The sequence below is a fragment of the Mus caroli genome, chromosome 17, assembly GCF_900094665.2.
Source record: "Mus caroli chromosome 17, CAROLI_EIJ_v1.1, whole genome shotgun sequence".
In the NCBI taxonomy this organism is placed as follows: domain Eukaryota; kingdom Metazoa; phylum Chordata; class Mammalia; order Rodentia; family Muridae; genus Mus; species Mus caroli.
In genome coordinates this window covers 76,121,485-76,144,585 of record NC_034586.1, presented here as the reverse complement: position 1 = coordinate 76,144,585, position 23,101 = coordinate 76,121,485, and the positions used below count along the sequence as shown (strand labels likewise).

The following is a 23,101-nucleotide window of genomic DNA, read 5'->3' as shown; positions in this document are numbered from 1 at the left end:
ATGAGACATTAGTCTTTAACTGAGGATCTCTGTAACTGAAGACAAACAATAAAATACCAACAAAAAGGAAATTATTAAAAGATTTTATGTATTTAAAATACTTTTACCAGTAACCCACTCTAGCCTTAGGAGGTATAAACTAAAGGAAGGAACAGTAAATAAAACCAAAGAAGTTTTTAGCTGGAAGCATGGTCAAATATGCCTGTAATCCCAGCACTTTGGGGAGACTAAAAGCTAGAGGATTGTGAATTCAGGGCCAGCCAGGATATCTAGCTAGGCCCTGTCTCAAAAGCAAAAAACTCCCACAATAATATCCTTTTTTCTGTAATTTTTTTCTTCAAAGTGAAAAAATAAAAAAATATTAAGTACTTTAAATTCAGGGATGTTTGATAGTTAAATCAGTTCACTATCTTGATGATAATATATACCAGTAGATTAGATCAATCCATGAATTTTAGTTTAAGGTTAAAAAAATTACTGTGTGATCTTTTAAGGTCAAATTTAGGTTTCTTAGAATCAACTTAAAATTTACTCTATTTCACTAAACCTTGTCCTAGTAAAAGACTTCTTATAAAATTATGATCGATAATGTATAGATTTTTACTGCTATCAGTGGATTTCCTGTCAGTTTACCCATGTTAATAATGTAAACCGAGAAATGTTCTTACAAGAGACTCAAGTTAACAGATGTTCCCCCTTCTTTTAAAGACTTTGGACTAATTGTGGGTGGACCCTAGAGAGATCTGAGTTGTAGATCGAGTGGTCTCTTTCAGACAGTCTTACTGACTGGCTTGGAGGCCCAGAGACACGCCTATTTCTGCAGCGGCTGAGATTGAAGGCCCATGCCACCATACGCAAGGATGTGGTTTCTGGGTTTTTGTTGTTATTGTTGCTTCCTCCAGTACAAGAAAGTGTCCTTTCCTTCCCTATGCAGAAGAAAATAGCCTAGGCTCCTTTTCTCTAACTTAGAAGCGTGCTCTCGAGGAAAAGATCCAAGGAGGCAAGACTAGAGAGTCATCTGACTCTGGAACGACTTCAAATAAAAGCAAGGGCTTTTTACGTCTCTCTCTCTCTCTCCTCTCTCTCTCTCTCTCTCTCTCTCTCTCTCTCTCTCTCTCTCTCTCTCTTGTGTGTGTGTGTGTGTGTGTGTGTGCGCGTGTGCGTGTGCGCGCGCGCGTGCGCGCGCGTGTGTACCTGTGGAGGGAGTAGAGGCGGGAGAAAAACCGACTGGGATTGACCGCAGGGCCATTAAGCTTGTGCGGCAAAAGACTTTATCGCTGAGTTTGAAACTTTTTTTTTAGCAGTTATAAATAAGGCTTTTGGCAATTAAGAGATTTTAAAAACTATTTAACTTACCTTACTACTTTGTAAGATTTGTTTTCTAGTTTTATGCTTTGTTAATGTGATCTAAAGGAAATTAGGAAATGTAGTTAATTAAACCGGATGTCAGGAGACAGATGGGCTGCTGCCGCCGCCATCTCTACAAGGTAAATGAACAAGCAGGTGAACTTTTGGGATCCTGGCAGCAATGGAAACCTGGTTCAGTTCCCTGTCCTTGCTTTTCTTCACTGCATGGTCCTTGCCAGTGAGGAGTTAAAAGACAGGGCAAGAAGTCAGTTGATTATATTTTACAATCAGTGTTTTGTTTTGTTTTTTTGAGGGTTTTTGTTTTGTTTTATTTTTTTGTTTTTTTGCTACCGATTTATGAAGCAACTGAAGCTAGCAGTCCATTATATAATCCAAAGCTGCCTCTGTGGTAAAATATTTAGGGGCTTTGTAAGCCTGAGTATTTGATCTCTTTTAAAAACTAAAAATAATAGTTTTAATCATTGTTTATACAAGACTTTAATATTTTTCCTTTTTCTTCCTAGATCCAAATTTTGTTCGGACGTTTCTTACAACATACAGATCCTTTTGCAAACCTCAAGAACTACTGAGTCTTCTAATAGAAAGGTCTGTCGATTTTAAATGTTTAAGTTCTTTGTTTTAAAAAGGATTAAGATATGTTTCCCATAAATGTGTTAATAAGCTTAACTGTAGTTCAACTCTTGAAAACAAAAGCTAACTTTGATTTTTTTTAAATAATCAAAATTTTATATTGCCTTAGTACTTAAAACTCCAACTTTTCAGGGTTTCAGCAGCATTGGGGATTGAAACATGAACCCTTGGTTTAATCTAAGCAGTGTTCCCAGCCTGAATTAATCAAGTTAAAGAATTCTATCAGCATGGATGATTGAGAACCTCGGCTGGGCACATGCCTATAATCAGAACTTAGGAGACAGAGGAGGATCAGAGCTCAAGGTCGTCTTTGATTATCATAGGAATTTACGGTTCCCCTGAACTATATGAAACGATATCTTGAAAATAATGAGACACTAGAAATTCAGATTTTACTGGTTCATAAGTTCTAAACAAGTTTTCAAGTTACTACATATTGAGGAAAATGAATCTTGTCAATGAGCAAATGCTTTTTTTTTAAAAATATTTTTTTATTACGTATTTTCCTCAGAGCAAATGCTTTTATCAAGGAAAATATTTTTAATCTACCCAAAGAACAATCAAATTTCAAGCATTAATCATCCTTAAAATTATGTCTCCTGATTTAAAGTTATCAACAGACTAAAAATGGACATCAACAGACTAAAAATGGACATTGGCCTCATTTGTTTTAAATTTTACATGTATTTTTATTTTGCTTCTAGTTTTAGCTGTTGACAAAACTTAAGTTTTTGAAAATATTAACTTAAAAATATTATCATTAGCCTTTACATTATAAAAGTGGATATTTACTTATGTGTCTTTATATCTATAGTAATTTTTTATATTACCTCTTGATTGTACTGATAAATATAAATAGAATATGAATTTGGATTTGATATAATATTTTCATTATTTTTTGTTTCATGTTAGATTTGAAATTCCAGAGCCTGAGCCAACAGAAGCTGATCGCATAGCTATAGAGAATGGAGATCAGCCCCTGAGTGCAGAGCTGAAGAGGTTTAGAAAGGAATATATCCAGCCTGTGCAGTTGAGGTAAGCAGTGGAGACACGTCTGCAGCCTCAAACCTGGGTTTCAAAGTGGGAATGTTCAAAGCAGGGCAGTGGTGGTGCCATCCCAGCCAGCACTTGGGAGGCAGAAGCAGGCCAGTCTGAGTTCTAGGCCAGCCAGGGCTACACAGAGAAACCCTGTCTCAGAAATCAAAGCCAGGAAAACAAAAGTGGAAATGTTGAAGAGACTGTCCCTAAGCACGGTGGAGGGAAGCAGTGTGAGCCAGAGTCTCGTCTGAATCGCTACAGCTTTATGAGGCTGTTGCCTTGTTTCATGTGTACACTCAATGTTAGACTCTGTGTTGTGTCGATGCCACAGGGTGTTAAATGTGTGTCGGCACTGGGTGGAGCACCATTTCTATGACTTTGAAAGAGATGCAGACCTTTTACAGAGAATGGAGGAATTTATTGGAACAGTAAGAGGTATGTTTTTCTTAAGTTCCTACTTTTACATGTGATAAAATTACCAATATGGTTACTGTCAGTTGATACCATTAGAGTTCATTTGAAAATATTGAACTTTCTTATCATACAGCATTTAGGCTGGGTGTGTGGTGCATACCTTTATTCCCAGCACACAAAAGGCAGGAGTATGATTTCTATGAGTTTTAGTACAGCCAAGACTACAGTAGTAAGACCCTGTTTCAGAAACAAAACAACAAAATCCAGCATTGACAACTGTAAATCGCTCAGCAGCCATCCTGCTGACTCCACATACTTCCATTTGTTCTAGAACTGGTTCTTTTAGTCTCAGGTTAAGCTAGAGCACTTAATTGAAACTATGTTTACCCTTGATACAGGCTGGAATTCTTTTACCACTGTAACACCATTGATAAAAGTGCATGGTTAGATAAGAAGAGCAAAAGGAAGAAATAGTGTATTACACTGAGAGATTGCTTTTTAAACACCAGCACTAATCAGAAACATAATTTTGAGTCTTTAGACTCATTCAGTTTACTTATGAAAAACATGAGAAACTAATGTTGCTTATCTCCAAGGTTTCCTTTACTCTCAAAAATTCTGTGATTATATGACTCCAAGTTTGCCTAGACAAACTTGATTTTATATCTATTGTTCAGTCTAAATGAAAATCAGAAAATAAAGGGTTAAGTAGATTACTTTCCTATACAGTACAAAAGACAGGCATATCAAAAAATAGACTAATATGATCAGTCAGTCCTCATAATTGGGTTATAAAATACAATATTAATTAGATGTGTGAATATATGAAACTTATTCTTGTTAATCTTTCATTTTGTATGGAATATGAATTGTGAAAATAGTATTTTGAACTAAGCTTCAAAATGTTGGAGGTGAAAAAAATTCAAGTTACTTTAAGATATGTCTAGGAAAGGCATAGATACATGCCAAACTATTAACAATGATTATCTGTGAGGAACAAGGATGAGAGGGAGATGGGGGAGGGGACCTTTTAGTATTTACTTTGCTCATTTGAACTTTATAGCAATGATTTATTCATGTATCACTTGTATTACTTTAAACATTTTTAAAAAACAAAGTGTTAAAGAGTATTTAAATGTTTGTTAAAATGTATTTCAGGTAAAGCAATGAAAAAATGGGTCGAATCCATCACTAAGATAATCCAAAGGAAAAAAATTGCAAGAGACAATGGCCCAGGTCATAACATTACATTTCAGAGCTCACCTCCCACAGTTGAGTGGCACATAAGCAGACCTGGGCACATAGAGACTTTTGACTTGCTCACCTTACACCCAATAGAAATTGCTCGGCAACTCACTTTACTTGAATCAGATCTATACCGGTATGTTATTCAACATTCAAACTCAGAAGCTATCTCAAGAGTTCATTTTAAAAATGGAGTACATTTTCTGCCTTTTAGGGCTGTCGTAAAATGTAAATGAGACAGCATATGATATGTGTACAGCATTAAGGCATTGCAGTCAGTTCTGGTTGTTTTGCCCCCTTAGTCATCTTGATCTGCTTAAATTAACTTTGTGCTCTTTCAGTTACCCCTGCTTGGGAAGCTCGGTTCAAATCCTGGCAGTCCCAGTGGCTTGACCCAAGCCTGCACTATCTTGTAGGTTTGAAGTGTCTGGTGTGTGCCTGATGCATCCAAGGCTGAGCACAAAGCACAGCATAGAAACTACTGCAGTAGTTACTCCACAGTACACAACAGAGTGACTGCTGTGTTACAGCCAAGCCTCAGCCAGCTAGAGCCCTTTATAGTTTAAATTGATGAAACTACCTGAAAAATATGATTCTGGTTTGAAATTTTATTTAAAATCTCAAAATTATTATTAATCACCAAATGAGAAAAAGAGCTAAATTTATAAATTCTCCCATCTCCATTTATCATGGTCCCCGAGTGACCATGTTAGATAATGTTTAAAGTTTATTCTCAGAGGCTTTTGCAGGGTGGCTTTCTCTTCTGTCCACTATAAGAGCAAGAACAAGCCAAGAATGCGTTAGTAATTGCCCTGTCCTAGTTGGCTACCTACTAGATAGCATTTAAGTGACTACCTCACCATCTTAACCTAGTAAATAACACCTACAGGTGCTAGGAAAGACATGATGCAAAAGTATGCAGTAAACGGGAAAACGACAGTGCTGATGTGCGCAGTGGCGCCAGCACTCAGGACGCTGATGCAGAGGACTGCCATGTGTTCTGGGCCAGCTGTGCCAGACAGCAAGAACCTAGCCAGGGCTACATAGAAGACACTGTCTTTAAAAATAAACAAATGAGCAGTAAATGTATTATGCAAGAGTGTCTACTAAAATAGTTCTAATCTGAAAACATAAAAAAGTTATAAATATTGTTTTCACCAACTTTCTGTTGATGAAAGAGAACTTATAAATGTCGTTTAGTTTTTCTTCTGTAGTAAACTATATACGTGAGGAGAAATGTGACATTGCCATTTTATGTTGATGATTTTAGAGCTGTGCAGCCATCAGAATTAGTTGGAAGTGTGTGGACAAAAGAAGATAAAGAAATTAATTCTCCCAACCTTCTGAAGATGATTCGGCACACCACTAACCTCACCCTGTGGTTTGAGAAGTAAGTGCGGACATTTTCCCTGCAGCAGAGGGCAGGTTATGAATCCCGCCGGGGCTGTTTGGCTTCCGAATAGTACTTCTTTAGTGTTTTCATTCCCCTTTCTTGTAAACTAAATATTTTTCTAATGTGCATTTTAATTTCACTGGTATTTTGGTTTTTAATGGTTGCCTGGAGCTAGCCACATGTATCTTACTTTATCAGACTAGGCTACAGATGGCTGCAGCTTCTTCCCAGCAGATAGACTCTCCTCCCACACACTACTCTCATTGCTCCCTTTCTACATTTTGGACAGACCTAATTAATGGTGCAAACCCAACAATGCTTCATTACAATGATTACTCTGCCATCTGCTGGCACCATTTTATCTTACAGAGCTTTTTTCCATTTACTCGTGTCCTCTGTTGACAGTGCGGTACATTTTTATACTACAAACCCAAAAGTACATTCAGATACCTTAAATTAGTTGGTTTTTAAACAAGGTGAGAGGAAAAAATGGGCATTTATAGTGTTTGTATAATTGTATAATCTAATGTTTACTGATGTTCTTTGTGTAGACTGACATTGCTGTCTGGGGTCACTGGTTTTAAGCCTGAAGAGAACCTCCTGTGGTCCAGTGGGTCAATTCACAACAAATGTGTAGATTGATTGCTGTTTTGAACAGCAGCTCTCTCTTGAGATTAGTTCTTTTTTATTCTGTCCGTTCATATCTATTACTGACCCCCCTTGTCTTTCATTCCATTTGTTTTCCATTTAGTTCTGTTTACAATTTTTACTCTTTCCTGGTCTCTTTCTAGATGCTGTTATTACACTTCTGTACACCTTAACCGGGCTGTCCTTTAGCTCTGTGACCATACTCTCTGGTGGCAACTTTGAAATATTTCAGTTAATTTTCATCTAGTCAATCATAACAGGCAGTTTCTGCTCCCTGCTTTTATTCCACTGTTTAGGTCATACCTTTTATTTCTTTATATGCTTTATAATGGATATAGCAACTTTCAATACTGCCCTCTGCCTTCCACAGCTTTCTCTTTGCTACTTAAATGTGATGTGGACTAAGCAGGTTAGATGTGGGGACAGATGCCCATGGTCAGGACTTTGGGAAGACTGGTTCCAATATGGCTCACATTCTCTCTCCCAGGCTGCACCCCGAGCTGCTAAATGTTGCACTACTAATTCCTTTCTTCATTCCTTTGTCATGAACAGTTCCCTGGTAGCACAGGTTGCTGTAAAGAATAAGCCAATGAAATTCTGGCTTCTTGGAAGTAAAGTTTTTAAGGTCCTTAATAACTGATATTGGTTGTAACCTGCAACTGTCTTCCTGGTTCAGTAAACTAACACACAGCTAGCACACAGTTGGGGCTACATATCTTCCTTACATCTCCAGATTTCTTTCCAGTTGCCTTTCATAACAACCTCCACTGTTCCTGAACACACCTTTGCTCTAGATGTGACACAATTCTGGAGAGGACATGATTACAAGCTCTCTTTACATTCTAAGAGCTTAGGGTCAAAGTGCCAAGAATGATGCTGTGGCCTCAGGTTCTAGCATGGAACCCTGTCAGGAGCCAAGGGAAGAACTATTTTCTCAGCGTTCTAATTACCCTACAGCCTCAGCCCATAAGTGGGCAAGGGGAGGGCTCCATACATCTTAAATATTAAGGAAATAAATATTATAGATAAATAAATATGAAGACTGCACTTGGTGAAGCCCTAACTCAGCAGGGTAGGAACCCATCCAGGTGTGCACCCCAACCCCTCAAAATCCCAAGCTGGGATTAGGTGCTCCTGCCCCAGCTCTCAAACAAATGCTCTGGAGAGGAAGAAGAGGAGGAGAAGGAGTTTAGTTGAAATACTCCAGATTCTCCCTTTTAAAGAAATTATTTTGTAGATCTTCTTGAACAATTTTTCGTTTGTAGCTTGTTCTTAGGGTCACCTCCAAAGACTCATACGTATTATGAGTTATGGTGGGTGGGTGTGGCTTGCTTTAATAGTTTTCATTGGAGTATATCAGCCAAGCTACACCATCTGATAAAGCCAAGAAGTCTGTGTACTTTTATAACTGGGGACCAGATACCTTAGCTTTGTATACTGGATATTGTTTTTCTCAGTAAAGATGCGAGAGTCCACAGATTGTACTGGGGTCATAAGAACAAGCAGTTGGTAGCACACTAAACAAGTCTGAATGAAGACCTGAGGCAGTTCAAGGCACACAAAGACAGCTAGAGTTGTCTATGAGATCAGAGATAATATACCTCTAAAAAGTAAAAACTAGAATTTTCTCCTAAAACGTTGCTTCCTGGTTTCATTTTAAAGTTGATGTATTTAAATACACAGAAGCCCCTTCTTCCCTCATCACATTTACTGCAGCTTGTCATTCTGGGAAACAGACACATAACGAATGAAATAGAGAGCAGTATCCTTCGGGTCTTTAGTAGGCGATTTAAGGGAAAGTGTCCCCTGCGTTTTCAGTGTGTGACAGATTCTTGTTCACTCATCTCAGTGGTCCTGAGCTACAAGTCCAGTAGAATTGGACTCAAGAGCACTGATCTTAACTTCTATACTTAGTAACCAAAATAGTTAAGATATAAAGCATACTTGCATTACGTTTTTAATTATTCACCTGATAAGGTAAATAGAGTATACATAATTCTTTAAATATGTTAACATATTTAATTTCATAAGCCATTTCTTTTGATGGTTTTTAGTATAGAGGTTTTATTCTTAGTATTATATTAGCCTCATCAAGAATAATATCTGTTGCTAGCTTTACATTTTAAAAATGTAATGTATATTTACTTTTGAACTTAATTTTTCTTAGATTATAAACTATTAATGTCACTGAGAACTAGGTTTAAAATGTTTTTCTTACTGACAAATTATTAATATGTAAAAAGTTCTCTCAAATAGAAAGATTAAGTGTGGACTAAGTAGGTTTTTATGAGAGAGAGAGAGAATGAGAGAGAGAGAGAGAGAGAGAGAGAGAGTGTGTGTGTGTGTGTGTGTGTGTGTGTGTGAGCAGGCGATCTGGAGCTCGGTGTGTGCAGTCTTGCCTTAGCCATCCAAGTGCTGGCTTTTGCAGCTGTTGATCAACCACACTTGGCTAGAATTGTCTTTCTTTTGCTTTCTCTCTCTCTTTTTTAAAATATTTGATGGGAAAATAAAGATACAACATATGCCATATATATATATATATATATACATATATATATATACATATATATATATATCTCACTATATAATAAACTAATATATAGATTGTTGGTATGTTAAAAAAAGTACTTTTTTTGTTTGTTTGTTTCGAGGTAGTATGTTTTGTTTACTTCTTGTTCTGGGACTTGAACCCAGAGCCTATGCATGGTAACCACATCATGAGCTGCCCCACTTGCCGTTATTTACTTAGTTTTTAAGGAAAATATTTCAACTGACTTTGCAGCATGCTAATGGTTATCTTTTCTTTTTTTCTGAGACAGGGTTTCTCTGTGTAGCCCTGGCTGTCCTGGAACTCTGTAGACCAGGCTGGCCTTGGGCTCAGAAATCCGCCTGCCTCTGCCTCCCAAGTGCTGGGATTAAAAGTGTGCATCACCACTGCCCGGCTTACTAATGGTTATCTTAAAAGCTATCTCTATAAACATAACTAATTATTTCTATATATCAAAAGACAAAATGAAGCCTGATATGGTAATATACACTCACTAGAAGGCTGAGGCAGGAATATTACAAGGTTTAGGCCTTCTTCAGCCACATAGCAAGACTTTCCTTGGGCAAACAGAGAAATCACTATAATAGGATTGTGTATATGCACACACAAAGGAAGCAAAGGTTCTAGAATAAACAGGCCTAGCACATACCTAATGACAGAGATTCACACATCCAGTAAGATTTGAAAGCTGACATTAGAGGATTCCCTTGCTAGATTAGGAAAATGGTATTACAGTGTAGGTGTCAGAAGAGAGCAATGCGCTTGACCAGAGCCTTTCTCTGCAGTTTCCTGTCCAACCCATCTGTGTGCATGTCTTCTTTATAGTCATACTGACCACTTTTTGAATTAGAGTTTTGGGAAAATAAAAATTTTAATTTCTGGTTTGTTTCAATTTCCAGATGTATTGTAGAAACAGAAAACTTAGAAGAAAGAGTAGCTGTAGTGAGTCGAATAATTGAGATTCTACAAGTCTTTCAAGAGCTGAACAACTTCAATGGTGTCCTGGAAGTTGTCAGTGCTATGAACTCGTCTCCTGTTTACAGACTAGACCACACATTTGAGGTAAGTGTGTACGTGTGTTTAAAAGGAACTTAGGAATTTGCATGACATGGCCACTACAATCCCAGCAGCTGTGATTATCAGCATGATGTCATGGAAGCTGGGTGGAGATTGTAGGGCCACCTCTTCCGAGCATGTCATTGTGGTTAGTGGTTGCTGAGAGAGGGAGAGACATTCAGTAGTGTAACACAGGTAAGGTCCTGTGTTCATAAATAACCCCCACCCATGCTTCTGTAAGCAGCTGCCATTTACTCACTGGATCACCAAGAGAGAGGGGGAGAGGTCGAGGAGAGGGAGAGGGAATGAGAGAAAAGGCCAGGCAGGACAAGGGAGGACTGGCTGGGAAGCAGAAGGGCTCCAGCAGGAGAAGGACTGGCCAGAAATCACTGTGGGGTGAATGGTCAAAGTGCACTGCAGATATGTATGAAAACGTCGTAATGAAGCCTGCCATTGTGTATAACTAACACCTGCTAATATAAATGGGAAACCACTTAACAGTTTTTAAGTAATAGGTTAAATATTAGACTTACCTAAATTTCATAATGAATTGTTTTCTCTTTTAAAATTAAGTGTTCTCATTAAAATTCATTCATAGGTTCCAATTTGTTAGGAGAAAAAACAAACAGCATTTGATTTTCTTAATTTGTGTGTGCGTGTGTACTCAGGTGCCTCCATAGGCACATGGGAGGCCCAAGGAACGTTGTGGAGTAGGTTCCCTCCTGCCATGCTGACTGGATCTCAGGGCTTGTGCTGAGCCAGCTTGCTAACCTACACTCAGCATTTTGCAATGCTCAGTTAAACATGCACATAAATTGTATGAGGGATGACAAGATAGATTATATCATGCACACTTTAAAGCTTGTTCTCAAGTATATGAGAAAGGGTTTTTAAAAAGGTATTAAACCAGGTGTGATCATTCAACCCTGGGAGACAGAGGCAGGTGGATCTACAGGTTTGAGGCCAGCCTGTCTACAAAATGAACTCCAACCTGGACCTTGTCTCAAAAATATATAAGTTAAAAAGTAAAAACAGCATTAACATTCTTGGAGTCAAAGCTGATTATGAATGGGCCATAATAGTTAGTTGTTCTTTTGGGATTTTGTTTATTTGTTTTGTTTTAGGGTTTTTTTGTTTGTTTGTTTGTTTGGTTGGTTGGTTTGGTTTTTTTTAGGGAGGGTTTTTTTAGGGGTGGGGGCAAGATTTGCAGTTCTTGTAGAACTGAGGCCTCCTAATTTTTATTTTTATTATTACAGCAAATACCAAGTAGACAAAAGAAAATTTTAGAAGAAGCTCATGAGTTGAGTGAAGATCACTATAAGAAATATTTGGCAAAACTCAGGTCTATTAATCCACCGTGTGTGCCTTTCTTTGGTAAGTATTTATTCCTAATTTTTATTGTGCTTCTGGATAAAACAAAACATTTTATTAAATGAGTGTAGAAGGTAGCACCGTAATCCTTTCAGATTGTTCTTGTTGGGACTTTTAAAGAATCAGACCTAGTATAGACTGAGCATCCTAAATGTGAAAATCCACAATGTTCCAAACCTTGAAACTTGTTGAGGTGACACAAGTGTCTGTCTGATGTCTGTGTGGCCTTGTTTCAGGAGTCACAGACAAAATGTCACTTCACTCCAAGCACGGTAAGATAGGTAACTCGGGTGACAGATGTGGTAGCACACGAGTGTGAGGCCAGCCTGGCATGCATTGCAGGGTCCTATCTTAGAACAAAACAAAGTAGGTGCATCGAACAGTCAGGCTGCAGATGTAAGGAATATGTGGTATGTAAATAAATTTCCTCTTTAGACCTGGAACCCACACCCAGGATATCCATAAACACTCCAAGTGTTCGAAGCCCTCTGACCTCGTTCAGCGAGGACTCAGCTTGTACACGCTTTACTTTCTAGTCTAATCTCTGACAGCCATCACGTATCATATCACTCGTGCCTTTGTGGTCTTATTATTTTCCTCCTGTACAAGTCCACCACCTTGACTGACCTGTAGTTTACTGTCTAAATGTCACTGATGTGCCTTTGGGACACAGTAGACTTATTGTTACCATCCTTTGCACTGGAGGATGAATGCCTTTCATCCTTTCCAGACTGACTGTCCCGTCTGAACCTGTTGTTCTTCTTGCATAGAAAGTGAAGATGGCATCTGTCTGTTGCCTTCCTGTAGGTTCCTTTATCTCTTGCAGTGATTTATTCCTTATATTTTACACATTCAGTATTCTTTACACTGCCCCTTCACACACACCTTTTCCCCCAGTCAGTGCTAGGGCTGGAACCCAGAGCTTATACGTGCCAGGTAAATGCTCTGCCTGGGCTATACCCAGCTCTTGAATCAGCCTCTCTCCTCTGCCTGTGTGCATGCTTTGGTGACCGTTCTGTTGAAGGTTTGTAGAAATTGATCTATGTTATGTTTGACTTTCTTAGTAATTGGTACATTTTCTCCTAGTTTTATCTTCATCTATGTTGTTTTCTGTGTAGTCTAAGTTGTAGTACACAGAACAATGGTAACCCTGATCTTTTCCTCAGTGGATCTATTTTCTCATATTTCATTGTTGCACTCTATAACTAAATACTTTTACATTTGCTTGTGGGTTTTTGGTTTTTTCTTTGTTTTTCTCTCTATATAGTGCTGGCTGCCCTAGAACTCACTATTTGACCAAGCTGACCTCAAACTTAGAGAGACTTTCCTCCTCTGCCTCCTGAGTGCTGGGATTAAAGGTGTGTGCCACCATGCCTGGCCTGCTTTTGGACTTTTTCATGTGCATATTGTATGTGATTGCATGCCATATATGTTGCTTTTTTGCCATATCTGAAGTACATTTTATATTTTAGTAACCTTAAATGATCGTGTACAGTAGCCATATGATAGCCATAAAGTTAATGTGACTCTTTCATCATTACCCCACATTCAGTGTATTATTTCCTGAATGTCAATAGATCCATTTATACACTCTGAAGTTGTGTGGGGATAGGGAAAGCAGAACAGTACGCCATAAATAACAAAGAAGGGTGAGCTTAACTTCTGTCACTGCTTTTCCCAACCTTCCTAGCAGTAAAAGGCACCTCGGGCTTCTTGGTCCTCTAGCAGTTGGCTCTGATGCACACACTGCTTATAGCCCAGTGGCTGAGTCCTTGCTCTTTCAGAGGAGCAGACTCTGGGGCAGCGTCTTGTCTATTCTTAGCACCTAGGGTACATGGAGGCACCCATCACACAGGTTTCTAACTAATGAAAGAAACTATTATTTTACAACGGAAGAGAATTTGGCCACTTAGACTAGTATTTGATAGACACAGTGACAATTAGATGTACATGTGTATATACATATCCCCAAACACATGCCTACCTCCTTCCTACCCTTTCCCTCCCTTCATCCCTCCCTCCCCACCTCCTCTATCTCTTTCTGGAATCAGAGTTTGGTAGGCCTAGAGAGATGGCTCAGCATTTAAGAGCACTGACCGTTATTCCTAGTACCACATGGTGGTTTCAACTGACTGTAACTCCCTCTTCTGGACACCCTGGGTACTAGGCATGCATGTGGTACATAGGCATACATGCAGGGAAAATGCACATAAATAATTTTAAAATATTTATATGAATGTAGTGTCATTAATCAGGCATACAATACTTCTCCAAATTTTATCTTGACATTTCCCAAAGTGCTTCTTGTATTTTTACAACTTTATCCAAGTGTTTTGTTTATAACATGTGTGGACATCCTGTTCGCTGTACCAGTCATTCAGTCATCCTAAGTACAGAGCTTAAAGCCTTCCTGCTATGTCCTGCCCGTGTGTGTGTGTGTGTGTGTGTGTGTGTATGTGTTCATGTGCATGCGTGCGCCACACTATTGTTGGAGGGAAGGTACTCTTAGAGGCCAAGAGAGGGTGTTAGATTCCCTGAAACTGTACTTAAAGGGACTTGGGAGCCATCTGAGATGGATACTGGGAATCTGACTTGAGCCCTGTAATAGAGAAAGCAAGACCATATGTAAACACTGAGCCATCTCTCCAGTCCAGTGACTAATTTCTTAAGGCCTACCCTCTTACATTTGTATACCCTCTATTCTCTCCAGGCACAGAGTATGATAGCTTGCACACTGCTATTCTTTGGCAGTGTAGCTAGCAATTCTAAAATGCAAATATGTGTCTAACCTGTTATTGCCTATATAACAGCTTTTTAAAAGCCTTTTCTTTTTTCTCTTAAGATACTCATTGTGTACTGTAAGATGGCCTGATAGTCCTGTACCACTATGCCTACCATGAAAATTAAACTTACCAAAAAATATTTCACAAGCTGAGTACCAGATGCTACCATCTACAAACACATCAATTTTTGACTAATTTGTAAAGTTGATTTTGGCTGCCATTGAATTTGTACACTCTTAAGGACATGTTTGTTAGAAAGCACAAGAGCCTATGCTTACTACAACACAGAGTAATTATTTTATGAATGTACCTAGAAGAGTGGCTTGGTGCTGAGAAACAGACGAATAAATCATGTGCCCAAACCAAACAAGTATTGGTGTCAGTGTCACCTTATTTTACACACACACATGCACACGCACACACACGCACACACACCATTATTTAGAAGTACTGTGCTGCTAAACACTTACAACTACTGACCTGGCTTTCGTCCAACATCTTGCCAGTCTTATTTCACTCCACATAATAAATAAATGAATAAATAAATAAATAATAAAGCCCTAGGGTCTAACCATCACAAACAGCCTGCCTGCTCCGAGAATGCTTCCATGCCTCATGGCTTGGGAATGTCACACTGGTGCCCTCTCTCTTATTCTACCGATTGAACTCTTAATTCACTTTTTTGAGATTTAATCTAATGATCCTTTTTTTAATCTTAACAACGCAAAATAGGAAAGGTACCTCATTATGCTGTCATAGCATCTTAAACATTTCCACTAGTGTAGCATCTCCTCATAGTGCAATCTCAAAATAGACACACACACAGTGTATCTTCATTTGCTGTACCTAAATGTAGCAGAATGGCAGTACATTTGTATTTAGTACACAATCTCAGGTATACACATGCCTGTTTTCCACCCCTTCATGGAAAAAAAGCGACGTGTAATTTGGGAGGAGAAACAAGGAAGAGAAGTAATATTCAGACACCAACATCAGCAGCTGCAGCCATTACTAACGGACACTTTCTTTTTGTCAGGCCCTATCTCAATCTGTATACAAATTTATTTCCCACAGATGAATAACTGAGGCACAGAGAGACTAAGCAATTTATCTCAGAGAGCACAGCAGCACAGGTAGAGAACAGCATAGCTGGCTCTAGAACCTTCGTTCCAGGAAGGAACCAGAGGGCTGCATAAAGAGTCTGGAAAGGAAGCGCTTATTCTTTAAAGATAATCTATTTCTGAAATTTGATCTCCTTTTCCTTGAATGTTTATAAAACTTAAATATTTTATATAGAAGAAGGATTTAATAGAGATATATCTGGGCATTGGTTGCTTGCTTATTATGACTATCTATGCCTACAGTTAATGAGAAAGGGAAAAAACCTTTTCCTTTTCCTTCCTTAGCAATGAAGTAATTCCTGGTTTTTTCTAGGAATTTATCTCACAAATATCCTGAAGACAGAAGAGGGCAACCCTGAGGTCCTGAGGAGACATGGGAAAGAGCTTATTAACTTCAGCAAGAGGAGGAGAGTGGCCGAGATCACAGGCGAGATCCAGCAGTACCAGAACCAGCCCTACTGCTTACGGGTGGAGCCGGACATCAAGGTGAGTGCAGTGTGGGAGCCTGCAAACTCCTCCTCAGCCTTAGACAGTGAGTGCCTCAGAAAGGCTGTTCATTTTGTAGAGGAGAAAAGGAAAAAGGAAATTTAAAGTCAGGAACTCAAATTTTCTTATATTGAGTGTATCCTAAACTATCTTCATGAATTTAAAATATTTAATACTAATAAAAAATTTTTTGCTTTTATTTCAGAGGTTCTTTGAAAACTTGAATCCAATGGGAAATAGCATGGAGAAAGAATTTACAGACTATCTATTCAACAAATCCTTAGAAATAGAACCCCGGCACCCTAAGCCTCTTCCGAGATTCGTAAGTGTCCTGTGCTTACACTTCTGCATCGCTGTAGTCTCTCCCACCACGTGTCACATAGACCTAAGAACGGGATGTAAATGTGATGATTGAAGTGATTAATAAGTGAATAGACTGAGGGGTGCCCCACCCACCTGGTTTCCAATCAATGAACACTAATATTGATTTTAATAAATTCTGATATGATGTAATTATAAAAGTGACCAGTTTATATTGTTTATTTTTAGTTGTAACAAAAGTTAAAATTTATTTCAAGGACATGGAATTTAAGAAGTTTATACTAATTAATTTATAATCAGTATATTTCCTTCATTTGTTTGTTTGTTTGTTTTGTTTTTCAAGACATTTTCTCTTCATAGCCCTGGCTGTCTTGGAACTTGTTCTGCAGACCAGGCTGGCCTCAAACTCCTAGAGATCCTCCTGCCTCTGCTTTCCTAGTACTGGGATTAAAGGTGTGCACCACCACCACTCCCGGCATACTTGGGATTTCTTAAGTAATGATTTATTACAAATGTTAGCCTTGAGCAATGCAAGGTTTGCATAAAAAATAATTTTAATAGTTCTTTTATTTTGTAGTAATTTCTTAGTGCCTAGCCAAGTTTATCCTCGCTCATCTGAATATGCTCCTTCACTCATTAAAGTCAAAATGAATATAAATGGTTTCTAAGAGGTCACAATAAACTGCTAATGGCTGTGACTCACAGCCAGATTTTTTTTTTCAAACTCTAAATTAGCTTTTAAACATGAACCTAAAATAATTCATTAGGTATGTATGTTGACTCCAGTGAGGCACTCTGACATCACTGTGAAGTGGTCATTCTGCAGGGAAAGGGCCTAAAATGAACATACACACACACAAATCAACATGCAAGCGACTCAGCCCGTCAGTGAGTGGTCCATACGGTCCGAATGCCCTAATTCCCACAGCTCTCAGCCCATCAGTGAGTGGTCCATACGGTCCGAATGCCCTAATTCCCACAGCCTGACCACTCAGCCCGTCAGTGAGTGGTCCATACGGTCCGAATGCCCTAATTCCCACAGCTCCTGACCACTATCCTGGCTTTTCCAACAAAGTTTAATTGCCTCAAACAGTGTTTTAAAAACTTGAATTTTAGGATGTATTTCAGAAAAATTTCCATCCCCCGAGATGCTTACCAGGCATTCTGCTACTTACATCTATATTAAAGCTCAATCATGTACATTCGTTTCTAGCACCTTCTATAAGAAATCCTCACAGAGGAGTGACAGTGCTGCACCTGGGGCTCCAGTGTGAACCATCATGAAACTTTCATATTGGTCATTTACAGAAAAAAAGGAAAAAAAAACCTTCCTTTTAACCATGATATTTTAAGTATTGTGGTTTGTTTTTGTTTTTGATGTCTATAGCCAAAAAAATACAGCTATCCCCTAAAATCTCCTGGTGTTCGTCCATCAAATCCAAGACCAGGAACCATGAGACATCCCACACCTCTGCAGCAGGAGCCAAGAAAAATTAGCTACAGTCGGATTCCTGAAAGTGAAACGGAAAGCACAGCATCTGCACCAAACTCTCCGCGGACCCCACTGACGCCGCCTCCCGCATCTGGCACGTCCAGCAACACAGATGTTTGCAGCGTGTTCGATTCTGACCATTCAGCAAGCCCTTTTCATTCAAGTAAGTGCTAAAACTTGAAGTGCTTCTGAGAAGTTGTTAAGTATTGCCCATGCCAGAGGTGAAGATAACCTCTGTAATTGTGTGTATATTCATCCGCATATGAATGTATACACAAACCTAAGTTTCAAAAGATACTAGAATTCTTTAAATCTAAACCCTAGAACTTGGGAGTTTTTTAAAAAAGTTGCTGAACACTCTCTGAATGTATCCAAGTGCACAGCTCGTGTCTAAAGAAACAAAGGCCGTCCTTAAAATCCTCAAAGGATATCAATCCTGTTTTTAAATTTTATTTTTTTGTAATGTGTGTTTTGCTTATGTAAATGTCTGTACACCATGTGTGTGCCTGGTGCCTGCAGAGACCAGAAGAGAGCAGTAGATACCCTGGGATGGGAGTTGATTGTGAGCTTCCATGTGGGTGCTGGATCCTCTAGAGGAGCAACAGTTGAACATCAGCCCACACATTTATTTTATTTGAATATAAGGTATACCATCCCCTCCTCACCAAATTCTGCAGTGGCTTCTGATTTTACCGTACATAAAATTCCAACTCTCAGATGACCCGTCCTCAGACTCACTGTAGTGTCCTGATAATATGTAGTTCTTGGTGAAACTAGGAAGAGCCATACAAATCACAGTCACTGCTCTGTCAATAGAAACATGAGAGCAATGTGTTTGGCTGTAAATGTCTAATAGCCACATTTAAAAAAGCAAATATAACTTAAAGAAACCTTTATTAAACCTAGTATTTAAAAAATGACTTCAGTGTGAAATCATAAAAAAACTTATTTCAAGACACACATTCGAATTTAAGTATTTAAAATCCAGTGTGCCTTTCCTATTATGCCACATCTCAAGTCAAACAAACCCAAGGGTGCTTAGCAGTCACAGGGTTATGTGAATATTTCCACATATTCTCCCCATTGGCATTCCTAGCTTATCAAACTCCACCCAACGACCTGACACAGTGCCAGCATCAGGGGCAGCATAGCCTCATTGTTAAGGTAAAGGCTGAGAGGCTCCAACCTTCGCATTAGGAGTCCTGCTTTATCATCCAAGGCTACTCATGACTTTCCTGGTTCTTGGTAAAACACTTTCTGTGTGCCTTGTGGAACTTTAGGCTGCTTCTAACCTAAAGAAACCAACTAAAAATGTTGCAGATGTATTTTGAGATTTGTCCCAGAACCCTGTGTAGTTATTTCTGTGCCATGCATGCATGCATTTATACTCAATGTATGTCTTGTCTTTGCACTACAGAAAATTTGTATTGAGCATTTACTTGGCTTTACTTGTGACTAAGGAACATGGAATTCACATTACATACTTAGTATATATGAACTATTGCACATATTTTTGATAAGTTCAGATATTCACTAAGTAAAAATATGTATTTTTCTCTAATTTGGCAATCCTCTTAAGTACTAAAACGCAAAACACAGATTTCCAGCTTGTATGACTAGAATTCATTATTGTTGGATTCACTTAGCTGCAAGGTTCCCCCCTTGAACAGATATGTGTGGCTCCATATTATAAGGACTCCCAAATAAATGAATTATTGAAGGCACATGGAAACTATCAGTTGTGAATTCTTTTCTTATTAGTTTAGGTCACTAAAACTAGAAGAGGTGGGAAAATAAACCCACCTTCTCTCCTTATGTTGAATCTAAATGACCAGCCAAGGGAGAGGGCATCTTTGAATGCACTTTCCGCTCTGGTATGTGCCCATTGAAAGGCATTAACTAAAGTTTCTAGACAAAGAAGGAAAACTGTTACAAGGAGTGATGAAGCTTTGAAATCCTAAACTTTTCAGGTTTTCTTAACTTCTTATTATAAAGAAACTATTAATACGCCCTTTTCTCTTAATAAAACTGCAAAGAACTCATTTTGAAATAAAGTAACTCAAGTTAATATAAAACTATCCTCATGTTCGACTAACCACTACTTAAATTTCATCTGTAGCCGATTTGTTTTAAAGGTACCTACCAGAGCAATCAGAGCTATAGTTGTGAGGCTGCTAGAGCTTTCAGTCGCTCCCCACGGGTTGTCTCTAGTCTGCCTGCCTTCTGAAGCCCTGTTTCCCAGTCAGAAAGGGCTGCTGTAACTGCAGCCTGCAGCCATCTGAGTAAATTCCATATTATTTATGTTCCAAAAGGCGGAAGCTGACTAGAACTAATATATTGGTTGTAATGTTCTTGAGGCTTCGTTTTATGGAAGTATACTGTTTTCTTTTTAAGGAAATTGAGGGGCAGGAAAGCTGGCACATGTTAAACATCATTTACTGTTTCTGCAAGCAGACCTGAATTTGGTTCCCAGCACCCAGAAGGCAGCTCACAATCCCTCAAACTCTAGTCCCAGGAGACCAGGTGCCCTTTTGGCTTCTTTAGGCTCCAGCATGCACATGACTTGTACACACAATTAAAATAAATATTAAAAAAATAAAAGTGAGAAATATGTAAGTAGGTTAGTGCTAAGCCACATCTATATCTCTCTTGATCTCCACTGAGCTGCTCAGAAGGACTTAAATCAGAACACCAGCTTCATGTCATTCAGAATTTAAAAGTGAGTTTTAATCTTACTAGTGATGCTAAATTGCTACTTATACATATGAAAGGAAATAGTGTGATACGATACTGGCTTATGAAGGCAATCAAGTTAACATAAGAGTCGCCATAAGGCTGAATGGATGGAATGTCCATTTACTCTCCTCTTGACCAAGTAAACTGAAAAAAAGTCCCAAATTAACTGAGTTGTTGTATATTGTATAAAAACAGGTAAAAGTTGGAAATGTTATTTTTAAATAGTTGGCTCCGTGCCCTATTGTAAGAAGTATTTTAGCCACTCGGGTAGTTGTGTTCCCTGTGTTTGCTAGTGAAGAAGTGTGACGACGATTTAGAACAGCCTGGTGGCCTAGTGTTCTCTCTCAATTTCCCTTCATTTTAGTGCAGTGGCCGTCAACCTGTGTGTCACAGCCTCATTGGCAAACATCTCCAAAAATAATTATATTACAATTTATAACAGTAGGAAAATTACACCCATGAATTAGCAATGAATGGTTGGGGTCACCACAATGTGAAGAACTGTATTAAGAGGTCTCAGCATTAGGAAGGTTGAGAACCACTGTTTTGATGTTTCTGGGCTTTTTTAAAAAATATTTTCTTTAAAGAAAAATAACTAAGACTTAATTAAAGACTTACTTTTTCTTAAAAGAATATTTTTTAAATTTTTCTAGGAATTTCCTCAAAAATTCTAAGAATCAAATACCCTGAAATCTTTGAAGTTTTTGGATAGAGAAGCTTGTTTTAAATATTCAAACTTCTGAATGTTTTATGACAATAAATGTTCTGAAAACATATTTTCAAAGGTGTCTGATAAAATCTGTGTGACTTTTGCTAAGTTCTTCACTGCACTGGGTTTTACAGTGTACACTGCCTTCCAAGGCAGGTGAGCTGGCTCAGCAGTCTAAAGCGCTGGCACCAAGCCTCACAGCCTAAATTCAAACCCTGGAATCCTCATGGTAGAAGGAGAAAACTGACTCTTGCAAGTTATGTCCTGTCCTCTGACTTTTTCTTTTTTCTTTTTTTTTTTTTAAGATTTATTTATTATTATACATAAGTACACTGTAGCTGTCTTCAGACACACCAGAGGAGGGCATCAGATCTCATTACAGGTGGTTGTGAGCCACCATGTGGTTGCTGGGATTTGAACTCAGGACCTTTGGAAAAGCAGTCAGTGCTCTTACCCACTGAGCCGTCTCACCAGCCCCCCCGTCCGCTGACTTAATCACACATACTGTGGCACATGGACACACTGAACACACATACAGATAAATGTAAAAAAGCCTTCCAATAATATAGCAATATATTGTTTTCTAATAAATGTTCTCATTTATATTATCACATTAAGTAGTAAGAAGAACTTCAAAAATCCCAACAGTAACTCCTTTTTTCCCTCCAAAGTACTACTGAGCTTTTTCTAAACATGGTTATGACATTCTCTAAACCTAGTATGTCATCATATAGACATTTTGATGGGTTAGTTGAGAATATCAATGGGAGAAAACAACTTTTTCCTGTTTGCTTTCCAAAGGTGGCGATGCCGGTCTTTACCCAGGTTACACTGCCCCATGGCCCAAGTCAGTATAGCTGATTTAAACCTAATTCCTGCTTTGGCTTGAGACCAGCTGGAGGCCACCTCCCTGCTGACCTTCCTCCCCCATCTTATAAGTGAGCCTCCCCTGCTGCTGTCTTTTGACCATAAACAGTTGCCTTAAATCTATATACTTCTCCTGCTGAGTAGCTTCCACATGTACCATTTCTCTTTCCAACCGCACAATTCTAAATAGACTTTATCCTCAACTTTAAAAGAGAAGCAGAGCATGCATGCGCATATGAGGCAGCTGTGCACATGTAAATCACACAGTACACTTAGCCTGCTGACAACAGAGTGCAGGTGAATAACTGCATTAACTTTATAAGGACTACCTTATCATTACAACTAGTTACAAGTTCTAAATATCTAGAAAAACCAGGTGCTGGTGTAGCTACTTGCTTTAGCTTTAAACTAACAATTCACTATACATTTTTTTACTATATATTATTTTTAATGTTTTAAACAAATCAATGGCTTTGCTCTTTGTACAAATGATTTCAAAATATATACATTAAAAAATATCAGTTACAAGCTAAATTAATTGTATATATTTTCTTAAAACGTAGGAGACCAAAATGTTGATGGTGTTCTGTGGAGAAGCTCAGTGGGCAGCGTTTGCTATGAGAGCATGAGGCTCTGCCTGAGCATCTCCCAGATCCACATGAAACCTCACGTGATGTCACATGCTTGTGATCTTAGCATTAAAATCCCAGGGCGCCACTCACCTGCCAGCCTAGACCAAATATGTGGGTTGTAGGTTCAGTGAGAAAACCCATCCCAAAAAGTAAAGTGGATAATAAGAGAGGAAGACACCCAGTATTGACACCTCTCTCTCTCTCTCTCTCTCTCTCTCTCTCTCTCTCTCTCTCTCTCTCTCT

At 38.6% G+C, this 23,101-nt stretch overlaps 1 protein-coding gene across 1 annotated transcript in view; it reads left to right on the top strand.

Annotated features, from left to right (window-relative positions):
* The window catches only part of Sos1 (SOS Ras/Rac guanine nucleotide exchange factor 1), an 85,517-nt gene that overhangs the window by 55,130 nt on the left and 7,286 nt on the right, over positions 1–23,101 (top strand). Inside the window, exons 11-20 of the mRNA XM_021185997.2 lie at positions 1,872–1,953; positions 2,911–3,033; positions 3,368–3,471; positions 4,609–4,831; positions 5,966–6,085; positions 10,184–10,346; positions 11,597–11,714; positions 15,929–16,101; positions 16,307–16,423; positions 17,810–18,077. Coding sequence (XP_021041656.1) covers positions 1,872–1,953; positions 2,911–3,033; positions 3,368–3,471; positions 4,609–4,831; positions 5,966–6,085; positions 10,184–10,346; positions 11,597–11,714; positions 15,929–16,101; positions 16,307–16,423; positions 17,810–18,077 — 1,491 coding nt within the window. The remainder of the gene's footprint in view (positions 1–1,871; positions 1,954–2,910; positions 3,034–3,367; positions 3,472–4,608; positions 4,832–5,965; positions 6,086–10,183; positions 10,347–11,596; positions 11,715–15,928; positions 16,102–16,306; positions 16,424–17,809; positions 18,078–23,101) is intronic.